We start from the raw sequence: 16426 nt of genomic DNA on the forward strand, positions 1-16426 counted from the left end.
GTAAATGAGTTGGTTTTCAACAAATATATTAAGTTAACAAATCTTTCTCTTTCATTTCCATTGTTTTGGTCGTGAATGTCTCATTAACATAAAAATGTACTAATTTATCACAACCTACTGACATAGAGGTGTAATTTAAAGATGTAACTTACTTTTAAACTCCGCTTGACCAGTTCAATTCAAGAACCGGAACTTACTGTATAATAGCCATTAAATAACTTCATAAATAACATTATTTATAAATAACGCCCCAGCTTGTGGGTTGCCAGGCCCTGTAGAGACTCCTTGGAAACAATGGCAGCACAACAAAGTCCCCTTTGTTCTTCATTCAGGTTGTTTTCTGAATATCCCATCAGTCTTTGCTTCCTCTGCTTTTGCAGGAGGTGAATGCTTCCCACTGTTAGACAAAGAACACAAAGGAGTCCATGGAACTAGGAGCCAGGAGCTACACCATTTCTTTCCAATTGAAAGCAAAATAGAAGCCTTATTTGAAGATATCAAAATATTCTAGACACATTTGTAGTCTAAAGGATGCAAGTACACTGCTGTTTGACTGAACTCAGTCTGAACTAAGTACTGTACATGCTCTTGCTACCAGTGAATGAGTGCTTTGGAATGTTGTTTATGTTAGAGCATGCAATCCCCAACATGCAATATTGGGTTTGGGATTATTGACGGTTAAACTTTCAAGTTATTTACTGGGTAATTAATAAGCCTAATACATATGTTGCGTTTTAGATGCTGGTCCCTAGCATGTGATGCTAGTGAGCTGGTGCTATAAAGCTTCTTAAAGGTGTACTCTGTGTAGATGCAGCATCACACAAAAACATAAGTTCTCAGTTACCGATTTAATAGTACAAACCACTGACTCTTCTGACATAACTCTTATTTGATGTCACATGCATTTGAGTAGAATAATTATACCATTTTGACAATGTTGTTTAATTTCATTTAAGACTTAATTTGCTTAACTCTTACTTAAAGAACCAAAAGAACATTATCCCTCTCTCGCATGGATAAAATTTACATCATGTTTATTTTTATACGTCATTAGTTGCTTTTGCATTATTTCCGTATTAAAAATTGCCCTTTCACATGGTCACAGAGCTCTCTCTCTCTCTCTCTCTCTCTCTCTCTCTCTCTCTCTCTCTCACAAATACACACATACACACACACACACGTAAAGAATGAAGCCACGTAAAGATGTTTTTTATCTGTCAAATAGTTGCTAACGCCTTCCTACCTGTTCTGTCGCTATCCAAAGGAGAAACGCGATCATACTAAAATAACCTCATAATTAATGATTAAACAACACATGCATTTATATTTAATATTGGCAAAAACTATACCCACGTTTTGATTATGAATTACAATTACGTGCTGACCTCCAGATTTTTTTCTCTGCAGATCCATCAGTTATGTCATATTTTTATAGACATATTGTTGGTTTGATTCGTTGGTCTGTTGGTCCGTTGGTCATCGGGTTAGGTCGTCTCGGACTGATTGCAGACTTGCCAACCTGTACGCATTTTGCATAGCAGGTACACATCAAAGTACGCTGGTACGATTTGTCACTCTAAACTACGCAAAAGCTGGTGACACCTTTGTGTTCAAATGTGTACGTGCAGAACTCAAGTCTTACAGCAAGAGGCAGCTGCGTCTAGTCTGCTGAAAAGCAAAAGAAGAAGAAGAGTTTGACCAATCATAGCGCTGGCTTCATTCCCCCAAATATCAAGCGGGGATGATTGACAAATGCGTAATGTCAATCATTTCAAGAGACTGCAAATCGACAGCAACACAAAATTTTATCCCTCTCGTCCCCCTCCTCACTCCGTCTGACTGGTTCCTTAAGTGAGGACGGTGCTTTTAACTCCTTGTTAACTCCTTCTAATAATCGACTTCTCGATGTTTCTTCTCGACAGGTAAGCTACACTTTGGTATTGCCACACAAGTTAGCTAATTACGGTCGAGCTTCCGATAAATTCATAAGATATTCAGAATGTGTATTGTTACCCTTACTAGTTACCAGGGGTGGAAAGTCTACTGATAAATAATACTCAAGTAAAAGTACTGTTACATCTTAAAAAAATTGCATGAGTAGAGTGAAAGTACCTGTCCTAAAATCTACTCAAGTAAGAGTAAAAGAGTAGCTTTTTTAAAAGTACTCATGAGTAGTGAGTATTGAGTACTGAGTTGCGAAATCTATGCCCCTTTAAAATAAAAACTCTATGCTGCAATTTAAAAATATAGCACACTTACCATAATTTACATTTCCTTTTATGGCTGTTTGCCAGAAAGAATAAAAAATATAGGTATTTTGTAGGTGTTTGTGACTGACAACTTTTAAAATACATCACTTATCTATGATACTGTAAACACTTTATGAATCTGATTTTAAAAAATAAATAAAAGGGCGAGATGATTACAGAAATGAAAAGATGAAAGTTATTTTCGATATCATAATGTATGAAACAATTACATTAAAATCAGTTTATGTGCTGAGTCTACATTTTCCTTAATGTCGACAAGAGAGAGTTGCTGTTGCGCATAAAACATGTTCAAAACAATGCAAGAATGCAAAAAAACATAAATAAAAAATTTAGACTGACTGTAGACCAAACTGACTGCGTTTTACATTATTGCCTCATCAAGGCGGAATTATGAAGTGTATTTGATCATTTAGGAGCGAAGCTGAATAGTGCTCAAAAATCTTTTATATTTTATCTAGATCAACCAACCAGTGGTTGTCTTGCTATCACGATCAATGTAATGAACACCCCTGTTCTAGATGTAGAACATAGGCTAAGTATAGAAAATTACTCAAAATGTATCATCGATATCGATCTCTCTTTTTTTATTTTTCAAATAAACATCAAGATTGTTTTACAACCCAGCCCTGTTGATAACATTGCCTTAATCTCTCACATCAACCCAATAATGTCAGTGATAGATAGACAATTTACAGGCGACATTATAGACACATAAAATCTAGTAAGCAGACATATGAAAATTTCCTCGATATTTTTCTTCAAATTAGAGACAGTATACAGTAAATGATGATATCTGGCTCGAGCAAGTTAAACTCGCATGACATTGTCATGCAATTGGCCTTTTTCTTTGCAAAAATCCCTTTTATGTGTGGCCGTGATGTTCAGGCATTCTCCACAGTTGGCCCCAGATCTGCAGCTGCCCTTCAAGTGTGTGATTTCATTTGACGGGAGTTACGAGACTCTCCCTAGCCAATCATGTTGATAGATAAAAATAAAATCAGGACAGAGAAGTAGCGAACACAGACGAATGGGAAGTAAAAGTACATTACAGCACTTCAAATTAACTCAAGTAAAAGTATAACATTTTTAAACTACTAAAAAAAGGACAATTCCTGAGAAAAAATACTTAATTACAATAACATGAGTATTTGAAATTTGTTAATTTACACCCCTGCTAGTTTCCAAGAAACTTTCTGTCTGGTGTGTTTATTTTATAGTGGTCTTGTATATTACAATTTTAAACATTTATCACATTTTAGTATGGCCTATTTGTTCCTAGAGAATTGGAGAGTGCAAAAGGTTGTGATGAGTCTGAGAGGTGTTGGCAAAGGTTGTTGGAAAACATACTTTTTTTGTAATCCGTTTGGTGCCACTGGTATCACAGAAATTACACACTTAACCTTTAACTTGATACAGCGTTCTTCAAACGCTGATTATAACGCAATCCAACAAAGTGAGAAGCTCCAAAAGCATCCGTCTGACATATCGTTAGATAGGCACGCCATTGTGGTGCTGTGGGCTGAAGGCCAATGATATAGGCTTATGTTCAATGAAATGGAAGCAATATATTGCCTTCTATAGACACTTTTTCAATTGCCTAATCAATGCTTTACTTGTCAAGCTAAATATATATGTATTGTATTTATAATTTTGAAAATATAATTACTTATTATATGTTGAATTATATTTATTTGGGGCCTTCCTCAGCAAATATTGATTGATTAATTGCAATAAATTTGATTAAAAACTTTAATCCATTGAAAGCCCTACATATAATCCTTTACTACCCAGCACTGTGTATCTGTATGCTAATATTGTTGTGCACTTGCTGCATTTAACACTTCTACATAATTAAAGCTAGATTTGAAGGGAAACAAAAGCTACAGTTGAATATTAGATGTACTGTTCCTTAGTGGGGCCGTCACCTTATGATTGATGCCATTGACATTTCCATTCCTATCTAAAATATGGGTGGGGGGGCACTTTCATTGTCTTTAATCACATTCATATTTAAAACAGCTCTGTCAAGTGATATAGCCTTAAATAAAGGAGCAGCAATGTTGATGCTACAGCAGTATTCTACTGCCCATGACTAATGTGTTTGATGCAGCAGGGAAAATCACAAAAAAATCTATTTGCTTTTTGTAAGGTTAATTCTGTCTGTGTCTAATAATTTGATATCATTTAATACCCATGCCAACAATTATAAATACACAATCATCTGAGGATTATTAAAAGGGTGAGGATTTCGGTGTAGGAGATGGCATGAAATAGGCTTTATTATCAAGAGCACCATCATCCTTTTTTTTTTTTTTTTTTTTGTCACGTGCTTGATGGAAGTTTTATCAGTTCTTTGTGAGAATAAAGCTACAAATGATCTTTCATTGGAAAGTTGCCACTTCCTGTAGAGGATTAATCATTTTTGTCCAGTCTCTTAAACTAATGTTGCTTGTAATGACTGAGTGAGATTTCAACAAGGAACTTTCTTGTCATGTGTCATGACTTTGAATAAATATCTTTTTTTGCCACCATTTGACCACTGAAATGTCACAAATTAAAAACAAAAATAAACAGAGCATATACGCAAGGACTTGCAGGTACCTGTTGCTATATTGTCAGTATTTTTCATCATAGCATTTCTCTTCCAACAGATGTCAACAGCTGGTTGGTGACGTTTGGTTTCCAGCTGTACAATGTCATCCCTGGCTATCACAAGCCTGCCACGGATGCCGTGGAGCCTTCTTACGAGCTTATTCACACTCAGATGAAGACTCAAGAGTGGGATAGCACCAAGGTAACCCACCCAACAAATTTGTCTTTTTGTTTGCCTAACTTTTTAAAACCCACACCTGTCCTTTGGCTCCAACTTCAGATATTATTTGCAGTAACTCAACCTTTCAGTTTGCTATCTCCCAGTGCAGTTCATAGCAATAAGCCCAGATTCTTGTGCAAATGAGCCTGGCCTGTGCTCCGGCTCTTCAAAACGAGGGAAAGGGGTCAAGCTAAAGAGCCCCTTGTAATAGGACTGCCATTAGGGAAATTCACTTGAAGTTTCCTACTCCACCAGCCATTGATTTCAGCTCATTCTTACACACTCTTTAGCTCCCTCATAGATGCTCACTCTCTCTCTTCATGCCCCCCTCTCTCGCTCTCTCCTAAGCACTCCCTGTTTTCTCAGTCTTAGACATGCACAGATTATCAAGCCTCCTTTAAGTCATCTGAATAATTGAAACGCTGGTTGTCTTCTTGGATCTAATTACAAAGTTCCAAATATGAACTCAATGTGTTGATGGCTCTGCTGGCTCTGTTTCAAAACCTAGTGAGCTGCCTTATAGGCATCATAGGCACACTACCAATGTGAAGACTGTTCCAAAAGGTACTAAGAGACCCATTTTTGGCCAAAATCTAAGGCAGCATGTATCTGGATGTAGCCTTCATTGAGAAGGCAATTCCATAATACATTGCGGCAAGCTCAGTGAAAAAATAGATCCAATTTTAACTATGGCAAGCCACATGAATGCCAAATGGGAGGTGTAGAAAAGGATGCCCTACCAGTTAATCACCTTTTTGAAAGATAAATTGGCTGTCAGTTAACTCAAGAATGTGCATGTGCATTAGCTGGGCCAGCCTTCAAAATAGTGTGTTTTTTCAGCCTTTTTCATAGTGTGTTTTTGTTGTGCATCTTGTGCATTGTTGTCAGATTGTACTGCTGATTTGAAATATTCTATTTGATTGCAATCTTAACCAACCATTATGTAGATTTTAGTCCATCCCCATTCAAGTATAAAGGAGCTGTACTTGTATGCTCCATAGAAACAGGGAGCAATCCCAAGAGGACTTCCAAATAGACTGACTTGCCTTGAAAGGGACTTAGGTATCATGTTATTAGCTTAGCAAAATGCTAACACCAAACTTATTTGAAATCAAATTTGATATGTCTCACATGAAAAGTGCTGTTGTAGTTGCTGACAATTAAGTGCCTTCCAAATCAGTCACAAGGTTGTAGACAGCGAGGAAGCTCCTTCTTCAGAATCCTTGTTACCTCTGTTCAGTGCTCTTGGCTTTCAAGGAAATATTTGTTATGATAAGAAAAGTGCCATTTAGGACTGAGCACTATGATGGTAGTTACTGCTTGATGGTAGAATTATGTCAACTTGAAGAGATTCTGCTAGACCATTTAAACTGTGCAAGTGAATATCTGCATGCTACCTCTGGGTAGGACTGCTTATTTACAAGTTACACAAAGCCATTCTTTAGGGTAAGAAAATCATGATGTAAATATACTGTTACAGTATTGTGGTATAAAATTACTCATTCCCCATTTTGGTTATACTGCCCATCCCTAGGACCATATTGATGCATAAATGCAATAGAAATTATTTGAATTCGTAAAATAAATCTTGCTTGCAGGAAGTTCAGTTCTCTCGTTGGTGACGTCTTCTATTCTTTGCATCAAGCAGCATAAGAACCACAAGCTCAAGCTATCAAGCCTCCTTCGACATAAGATGCTCTATAATAAGCAGGCATTTGAGGCTGAGCGGCATGGGTGTGCCTCAGACAGCTGATATATGAGATTTTAAATGTAATGTGATGGAGCTATTTGAAGCCATCAGCCTGGTAGGTTTCATAAGGATTTCGCACACACTCAAGGAGAAATGAAGTATCCAAATCAGACTTTCTAGTTTTAGATACCTGGGATAGGGATATTTGAAAAATTATGTACAGTGCTTTATAAAAACAGTTTGTTGGCATTTGATGGTCATGCAGACTTTATTCTTTTTTACCTCCCTCCCAGCAGTTTGTATCTGTTGTTTATGCTATTAAAGCAGATTTGCCCTTATGAATTCTCTTTTGGGAAACAATCATTATAATTTAACCATAAGCATACATCTCTCCGTGTGTGTTCTTGCATTCTCAGCTTTTTAATTTATTAGGGTGTGCATTTAAATTTATCCACCGTTATTCTGTTAAAAACATTAGTGATGGCATTATCCAGTGAGAATCGTAAGACTTTGAGAACACATAAAACTTACCTTGACCATCTGAGCCTCTTCCAAACGGTTTAGTCCGAATGTCTTCTCAGAAATACACTCTCCGAAAACAAGACACAGTTTAAGGTACGATTGCCATCACTGTGTTGGTACCCTAAAAGAGATATTTTTTTACCTCTAGTTGATATTTGGTTTTGGGTACATAATTGTACCCTAAGGACCTTTTGGGAACTCTGGGAACAAAAAAGCATACCTTTTTGTCTCCTTAAGGGTTTAAATATGTACCCAAAACAAGGTTACCAACCCAGTGATAATTAGTGTGGGCCACACCCACACTAATGCTTTTTCTGTAACCTAATGTCATAGTTTTCTAAGGTATGTGATACTATAGAGCCTATTTTTTTTTTTTTTTTTTTTTTGGTGGTGGAGGAAAACGCCATTCCAGTTTGAAAGAGAGCTGTAAACATACCAAATTCAGTGTGTAAAACCAAAACTTTCTTATGTGGATGAGGCCTAAAAGAATAATTAAGAAATAGAATTGTTATGTGGAATTGGAACAAGAATTCCTACAATTGCTATCCCTACACTTCAACCATCACCTGCTGCCTTTCAAACTAAAACTGCTTTCTCAGATGAAGTAATGAAATACATTACTAGGAGAAAGTAAACTTTTCTAATGTGACCACTTTCCAGAACATGGAAAGTCCAAAGCAATGCAAGCATCACTAGGAGGTGGCGTGGACAGACTACAAATCAACTTGGACAGTCTACTGTAGTTCAAAGATCCAATGTTGGACTCTATCTAAACCCTCAGGGATAATCCTTTATCCTGTGGGAACCTCAGAAGTGCATCGAAGGCCTCTTTCAATAGTGCTTTCAAAAGTAGAATCTAAATCAATTCCAAGACATTTCTTGAATTTTTCTATTTCAAATGTGTTCATTTACAAGGCAATGTTTACTCTGAGACTGCTTTACTCTGGAAGTAAAATCCAAAAAGATCAGTCTATTTAGGACCCCACAGTCCTTTGCATAGGCATGCCTATCAAGACACCCATAAATCAGTGCTCTTTGGCTCAACCCCGCAAGCAGCAATTTCCCTTGTTATTTGGGGGGCAGTAAACAATTCTAATAGCCAACCAATTTTGGCATTGAAATTAGTGGGTAATTTATGGACTTTTAAGCAGCAACATTGTATATATATATATATATATATATATATATATACTTATGGACTTGCAGCTCTACTGCTGCACTTGTTTATACCATAATGCCCATGTGAAATTAACAGGATCTGCAGTGCAGAGAATGTAAGGGCAGAGAGAGGAAATGGCCATTCATTACTTATAGCCTTCTTTAATTCATCCCTACTCGGATGAATCTCGGATGAGTCTCTACTCCTACTCAGATGAAGCTCACAAATAACATGTCCTGGTCATATTTCATATTAAAATAAAATGCATAAGCCAACTCAAGTCATTATTGTGCAGTTTGATGAAAAGGTAATTGTAGATTATGCCTTAATTAATTATTTTTTCTTTAGACCCCATAGTGAGCAAGCCAAAGTCTGCTGTGTCAAGGAAAACAAATCTCCATAAGATGATAGTTAATGGAGAAAAATAACCTTGCTCACCATTGGAGCCAATTCCCCTCTGGCCCTCTGAGCCTGGTTTTAGGATACCATTGGCATATAAAAGTTGTTTGCATTCAGATAATATTTTCTTGATAAATGAACATATTTCCCTCCAATTATCATTAGTTTAATATAATCAGATGTTTTACTTTTGAGTTTTCTTTTTATATTATCATTAATAAATATAATGGAAGGTAGGTTATCTTGTTGAGATATACTGAATGAAATGTATTTTTGGAAATCAGAATAAAGTTCAGTAAAAACATATTGTAAATGTAATCATTTGCACATATTGTGGTGTATAAATACTTTAGAGGGTAAAGTATCTAAATATATATATATATATATCTCTTTTTTTTTTTTTTTTTGTATTACAGAAATGAGATGGGGTAGAGGGGTTAATTGCCACAAAAATAATATCAAAATGTGCAAAATACTGCTAAATAGGCTTTTTCATAAAATTCTTTATAAATTTGGCCTTTTCTTCTTTTCTGCTCGCTAAATAGCTAGCACTTCCTATTTAAATTGGAGGTTATAGAGCGGAGGAGGGCGGGGCCGGCCTGGAAAAGCACACCCGGTCCCCAATCAGCCTGATGGGGGCATGCAAGGGATAAAGGCAGCTGTTGACGATGGTTCGAGAGAGAGAGAGAGAGAGATGACAGGCAGCTGCTCTATGTGTTTATGTTTGTGTGGTTTTCGTTCATTTCTTCATAAAACTATTATTTATATTGTCATGCCGGTTCTTGCCGCCTCCTTTCCCTTAACCCCCTTACAGAGGTTCTTGGAAGTAAGAGTCTTTTGCTTCATCAAAAACGAACGTGATGGATTTAGTGCACTGGAAATTTCCAGAAACAGCTGGAAAGTTAATGCAGACTTTTAATCAGTCTACTTCTCCTTGCCGTTTAGCCTCCCAGGGTCTTCAAGACCAGTGTGGATGATAAATTATGTAAATGGGTCTGCTGTTGATTCATTAGATGTCCTTAGATTGATTTTGACTTTGATCAGAGCCCTGTACAGATAGGCCTGAATGCTGGCTGACCACACAGCACTATTTGAATGATGTATTCCATTTGTTTTTTGTTGTCAAGAATGTCTATTCATTGCAGCATACACCAACCCCACCAGCCGTTTATCTCTCTCTGCCCTCTGAACTGTGACTCATATTAGAAGTCTGGCAGCGTAAACAAAAAATAGCAGTTAGTTAGAATTCAAATAGTGGAACCTTTAAGGGAGTTTTCTTTCCTACAAGATAGGTCAAAGTCCAATTACTGTACATTTAGTGAGTCTTGTCAGATAACTAAAGAACTGCATTGCCAATGCTTCAGCTGGACTCTCTGTTTCTCCCTCCGGGCAGAAGCCCTGGAGTCTGCCACCCACCAAAAGCTATTTCTAGGACTAGTACAATCCATCTGCTCCCCTTGCTTAGTCCTTTCCTGGATATCTAATTCTTTCACTCTCTCGGGGCGAAGATCTCCTGTCATGTCACATTAAGGGACAGGGTCACTCATCACCACAGTACTGGTTGCCTAAAGAGTGGCCACTACTGCTGCATCTTGTATTCATTTATCTTCCACAAATTACTTGCTTATAGCTATTACTGCATGAAAAGTTTTGAAAGTCACATCCTTTCTATTAAAGTCAACTTGAAATCAAATTTGCCCCTATATTAATAAACATGAATGGTCCTATTGTGTACAGTTAATCAGTGCACCTTATTCCAAAGGACAAAAAAAGTTTGTCTGTGTAATCTTTCATCAAAGTATAATAACTTGCTCCACTTCTGTAACAACTTTTTGACATCATCTAGGCCAAGCAGTAGATTATTTTAAAGCATTCTTTTAGACTACTGTTGTAGGTTATGCAGCCTTTCTAAAATGTTACACAGTAATTGAATAGGGGAATAGTTATTGCAAATATAATAAAGGTTACAGAAATAAGAGCAAATAACAACAGATTTGAAACATTTGTGTTAATATTGAGATATGTCAAAATGCTCTGGTGGGTAAACTTGACCTTAAGTCTCTACTTTACATCTCAAATCTCAAAATTGGGTGCCAGCTTTGTTTCAGGATGGGAGAAGTCCTGCACAATTGACTTTAAATTTGCATTCAGATCTGGCTACGTTCTGATATGAATAAAATCAAGTTCCACTGTTTAATATCCTGTATATGGAAATAAAATGGGTTGCAAATGCCATTTTATCTTGACTTTTACTACAATGGATGATGTACTTCCATTTTTAACACAATTAATGGCAATTTAGGCTTCAGTCCAGAAATCTATGAAAATAATTCCTTTCTCATACAGCAGCTATGGTTGGAGGGTGGATAAAAATCATGTTCACAGATTTACCAAAAGTTATTCCACTCAAACTGAGTCAAACTGTCAGATCAGCACATTTGCAGAATTCTTAAAAAAAACACTTGATACCATGCACGTTTATACCTGAACATAGAATAGAATGAGTTATGCTTCATAGTTGTATGAGGAAACATCAATGTTTGATGTGTTAATGAAGCAGCATGATTCTTGGTTGAGGGGAAAGTTGAGCAGCTGAACGTGGGGGTAGAATGAGTTTCCTGCTGAGATAGCCCATCCTGCACAAGCCATCAGAAAATTTTATTTACTCCCATGAAATAGCAGCAGCGGAGACATGAGGTGCAATGATGCCTGCCACTGGAGGAGATCATATAATGAATATGAAAGTAACGTGTACATTTTAGGAGTTATGGCATACAGTGGTTTGCAGAGATAGAACATGCCATATTATGCCACATTCAATGAATATAGCAATAGACCACACCATGGCAATTGTAACAGGGTTCCTACGGTAATGGAAAAACTGGATATATCAGGATGTTTTAGAATTGTGATTTCCAGGCCTAAAAAAAAAAGAAAATAACATTAAATTGAGTATACATCAAAACATAATTTCAAAACATAAAGTCTTTTTGTGTTGTTAAACATGATACACAAGTCACCCTTATTCTCTTTATTCCCTTATTTCAATATCTTAAGTGAAAGTGAAGTTTTTCTTACCGCATTGGCAAATTGTTGTTTTTCTTGTTTAAGCATAAAACCATCTAAATGCAATTAGATTTCTCAGAAAACAGGAATAGCCTTCTGATTAATGTTTTGCATTATGTGCAAAACTTTGCATGTATCCGGCAAAGTTTGAACTCTCTGCTGTGGCACTATGAGCCCAATGTGCATACATGCTTTTTCCAACACCTCTGTGGTTGTGGTTGAAGTGGACAAAAGTTAAATTGTTTTGGACCAAGTTACAGCTGTCTTTAGTTTTGTCCCATTTCAAATGATTCACCCAAGATGAATGTTAAAGACTTATCCGGTAATTCATTCACAACTCAGCGCACATAGAAATGAGAGCATTGTCAACAAACATGTCAACAAACAACATGAAAGAAGGGCTCATGCCTTATATTGCACTGATTTGTGCAGAACAAGAAATAAATTGCTGAAAATATTGACGTGTCAGTGGGTAGGGAGACATGGGTGATCTTTTATTTTGTTTTGATGCCTGGACACTCACAGTGTTTTGTTTGTATTTTTGCAGTCTGTGCTGGGGGTGCAGTGCGAAGTCCAGAGGCAGCTAAAGTCTTTCGTCCGGTTGGAGCGATTCAGCCAGATCTACACAGCAAGTAATTCCGGGTGCCCTCAGACCCCTTTCCGTACACTCTTTGCCACAGGGGGATCGCTCTTCGGCAAGGGTGTTAAAGTAGCTATTCGTGAGGGCCGTGTGACTGCTGACATCATCAGTGTGGCCAGTGAGGATGGCCGGCGAATAGCAGCAGTGCTTGACAAGGCCATGTACCTGCAGGATCTACACTTCACCATTTTAGGCTTGGACACACACTACTTTGTCAAATCGGGACTAGTAGAGGGCGACCTTAATCTGCTAGGCATGACAGTGGGCCAGCGCACACTGGAGACAGGTGTTAACGTTACTGTCTCACAAGTCAACACAGTGATTGGTGGAAGAACGCGACGCATCACCGACATCCAACTGCAGTATGGTACATTGAGTCTCAACGTTCGCTATGACAGCAGTCTAGATGAAGAAAAGATTCGCGTGTTGGAGCTTGCACGCCAGCGGGCCGTTTCAACTGCCTGGGCTCGTGAACGACACCGATTAAGGAAAGGCGAAGAGGGATCTCGAACTTGGACAGATGGGGAGAGGCAGCAGCTTCTGAGCTCTGGACGTGTCCAAGGCTATGAGGGCTTCTACATTGTGTCGGTTGATCAGTTCCCTGAATTAGCCGACAATGTAAACAACATCCATTTCCTGCGACAAACTGAGATGGGCCGTAGGTGACATGAAGGTGAAGAAACTTGCTCAGACTCATCGTCCAGGACTTCTTGCCAAAGACAAGTTGTTTTTGTGACCATATTGTTTTACTTTATTTTTATGTTGACTGTGCCAGACTTATTTTTTTAATACATGAAGTACATGGTTGCGAACAGTTGCACTGTTTCCACGGTAGAGTGCCCCTCTCCTTTTTCGTACTTCTTAAACCCTCTTTGCCCTTCAAGTGTGGCTGCTAAAGGATGGCATATGGCAGTGTTGGTGGTTTATTCAGCTCTGCCTGTCTGTTTGTGGGTTTTGCTCAAAGGAATGTAGGAAGAAGGCTGGTAACGCATTATGCTCGCTGGCTCAGCCTGCCGCCAGACGAGCAGATTGTTATTCACAAGCTTCACTCCACTCTGCCTTTTCCCGCGCCTCAGCCAAGGAGAGACCTCTTTTAATCGCTTCTTTTTTATACTTGAAAGCCCACCGGCTGTGTCATACTTAAACATTGGTGTTTGATGTCCATTGCTACCAGTTCAGACTCTTAACTGAACCCATCTCATGTTCAAAACTTGTTGTGATGTCTTGTGATATTTTGAGACTGAGTGGCTTGCTAGTGAAATCCATTTTTTTTTATTATTATTATTTCTATTTTTGTCTAAATGGCTTAAAAACACATAGAAAGGGAAGAAGAGGATGTATGAAGTATATACATTAAAACAAAATTAAAGAAATTTAGAAAACAGGAAATAGCTAGTTAGCCCCATAGTCTTTAAAAGTACATGTAAAATTAAATTTACACCGAAACAAATTATAGTAGCTTTGTTCCAAAACCTAGTGAGCTGCCTACCTAAATAGACTTAAGTTATCATAGGCACGCTCTGATGTAGGGTTGCAAACTCTCCTGCATTAGCCGGGTAGTCCCTTATTTTGGCCAAAATGAAGACTTGCCCTGTATTATAGTGGCAAAGCTGTCAAGGTCAGATGCCAAAATGTTGAAGGGGACCCCTGTCCCATATAGAAGTTCTCAAAATTATCAAGCTTCCCATATTCCTGTGATGAAAAGTTGGCAAACCTACTCTGATGTTAACAGTGTTTTAAAAGGTAAGTAATAAAATAATGCTGCCTTCTGACATACTTAACTAACAAACTAACTTTTAAGGCAGTATTACATATACACCCCTGAGAGATAGATAGCAATGTCTTCATGCGTTCCTTACAGATCTGGCAAACTAGCCGCAAACTTGCCACAATTTTGCCTCTCATTACTTTCACATGCAAATGTGCTTGTGACTCACCACAAATGTTTGCCAGAAGTTTGCAGCTCTTCACCGGTAGTGGTAAACCTGCCGCATACATTTGGCAATAATGGACAATTTGTGAAAGTTTGCTGCAAAGTTTATTTGCATGTGAAAATAATCAGTCAAAAATCTGAGGCAAGTTTGAGGCAAATTTGCAATATAATCTTGACTTTTGCAAGGGTTGTGCCGAGCTCAGTAAAAAATATTAATTTAAGAAATTGAGACAATTGTAATAATATTTCATTCAGTACTGAAAGTATCTATACAAATAGTTAAGTCTAGTAAGACATTTACTATTTTATAAAATTTTTGTGAGTGCTATGTATTTTTTTGCGTCTTATTGTTAGCTAAGGAACATGCTAACATTCAATTTTATTAGATTCAACTGTTAGCTGAATCTCCTGTGATGCTCAAAGTTCAGTTTAGTTGACAAAAGTTGACTATTTTTATTTTTTAAAAGGCACCTGACTTTTTAAGCATAAGACAGCAAGAAAGCTGACTAGGTTTTGGAACAGACCTATTGAGTCTAGATTTTGAAGGTTTTAAAATAAATTAGTTTGAGATCCATGCAACTTTATTTCCTAGTAACATTAACAGTAAGCAGTATAACAGTTGTGAACGATTGTACATTTTAATGCTGATTGTTGTACTTGAACAAAACGTATGGAATAAAGGCCGGAAAGGTCAGTCAGATAGATTCATTTGTTTTTATGGTTACAAAAAAGTTGCATATGGACCATTCCTAAGAATGACAGTATTTATTTTAGTGCTGTGTTTTCAAGAGAAGTATAAAGCCTTATGTTTTGTCAGTGAATTAAATGCTTCAAGTGTAAAATGGCATGAATGCTTAAAAAAGACAAGCGCACTACTAAAACATACATTCAAACTGCAATTTGTTTTTTAAAGATTATATACTGAGTGCTGTAAACACTGCCCATTGTGGTAAGGACAGAAGACAACCCATGTGAATAGCCTTTGCTCTGAGGCTGCCCGAGGGTCAACATCGTAAGTGCTCTGAATGTGAAAAACAAGACCCTTCAAAGTCTGCAGGCCATCGGAGATGCATTAAGGCCTGAAGGTGCCTGGCAACCCACCATCTGGATATGTTTGGAAATGAGCTTCAAAGAGCATCCTGCGCAATCTATTTCTGGTTGGATGGTGTTAATATGTTGGACGTGATGTCGCATTGGGGCTTCATGTTAGTGTTTGGTATATTAATCTATTCTTGCTGCCAGTCTTGGGGAAATCACTTAGGAATGGTCACCATGATGAATTGATCAAGTTTTTTAAGCTGTATAATATTGTTGAGCATATTTTGATTTGTTTTACTGTCATTGAATGCAGTGACATCATGTATTTTAAAAAAGAACAACATTGAATGAAGGAAAAAAATGCAATTTGGTAAATTGCACTTGAACTGCATCATAAGGCTTTTATTTTTTTTTTCTAGTTTTGGACTCATTTTGATTTTTTTATTATTATTATTATTATTATTTTCTCAACACTGTGTTTCTAAATGCTTCTCTTGGAAACTGTAAATAAGATGGGAAGAAATGAGCTGTAAATAAAATGCTAATGTAGATACCTTTTAGAGCTACAGCAGTGAATCTGTGTAGTCTTTAGTTAAAGACGAAAAAATAAAGATTATTTTGTGTTTACATTTACTTCACGTCATTGTGGTTTGAATTAATTTTTTTATTATTGCATGTACCACCACCAGTATAAGATTATTATGATGCCTGTGAAAAATAACTCATTTATACAATTCATGCAATACATTTATTGCAAACACAAATATCAACAGGCATCTTTCCATTTCATGTCAATTGACTTCTAAAGTGGAACTGCAAATTAATGCCTTTAATTTTGAATTTGACGTTAAGTGGTTGTGGCACCTAATTGTACATTGTGTAATGAAGTGCATACAA

At 37.2% G+C, this 16426-nt stretch overlaps 1 protein-coding gene across 5 annotated transcripts in view; it reads left to right on the forward strand.

Moving 5' to 3' along the window:
* The window catches only part of LOC127632056 (teneurin-4), a 292730-nt gene extending 276633 nt beyond the window's left edge, over positions 1 to 16097 (forward strand). For all 5 annotated transcript variants that reach the window (XM_052110531.1, XM_052110527.1, XM_052110528.1 and 2 more), the window contains 2 exons: positions 4922 to 5064; positions 12466 to 16097. In XM_052110531.1, coding sequence (XP_051966491.1) covers positions 4922 to 5064; positions 12466 to 13224 — 902 coding nt within the window. In that variant the 3' untranslated portion in view covers positions 13225 to 16097. The remainder of the gene's footprint in view (positions 1 to 4921; positions 5065 to 12465) is intronic.
* Positions 16098 to 16426: the final 329 nt, after the last annotated feature.

Source organism: Xyrauchen texanus, chromosome 38, assembly GCF_025860055.1.
Source record: "Xyrauchen texanus isolate HMW12.3.18 chromosome 38, RBS_HiC_50CHRs, whole genome shotgun sequence".
Taxonomy (NCBI): domain Eukaryota; kingdom Metazoa; phylum Chordata; class Actinopteri; order Cypriniformes; family Catostomidae; genus Xyrauchen; species Xyrauchen texanus.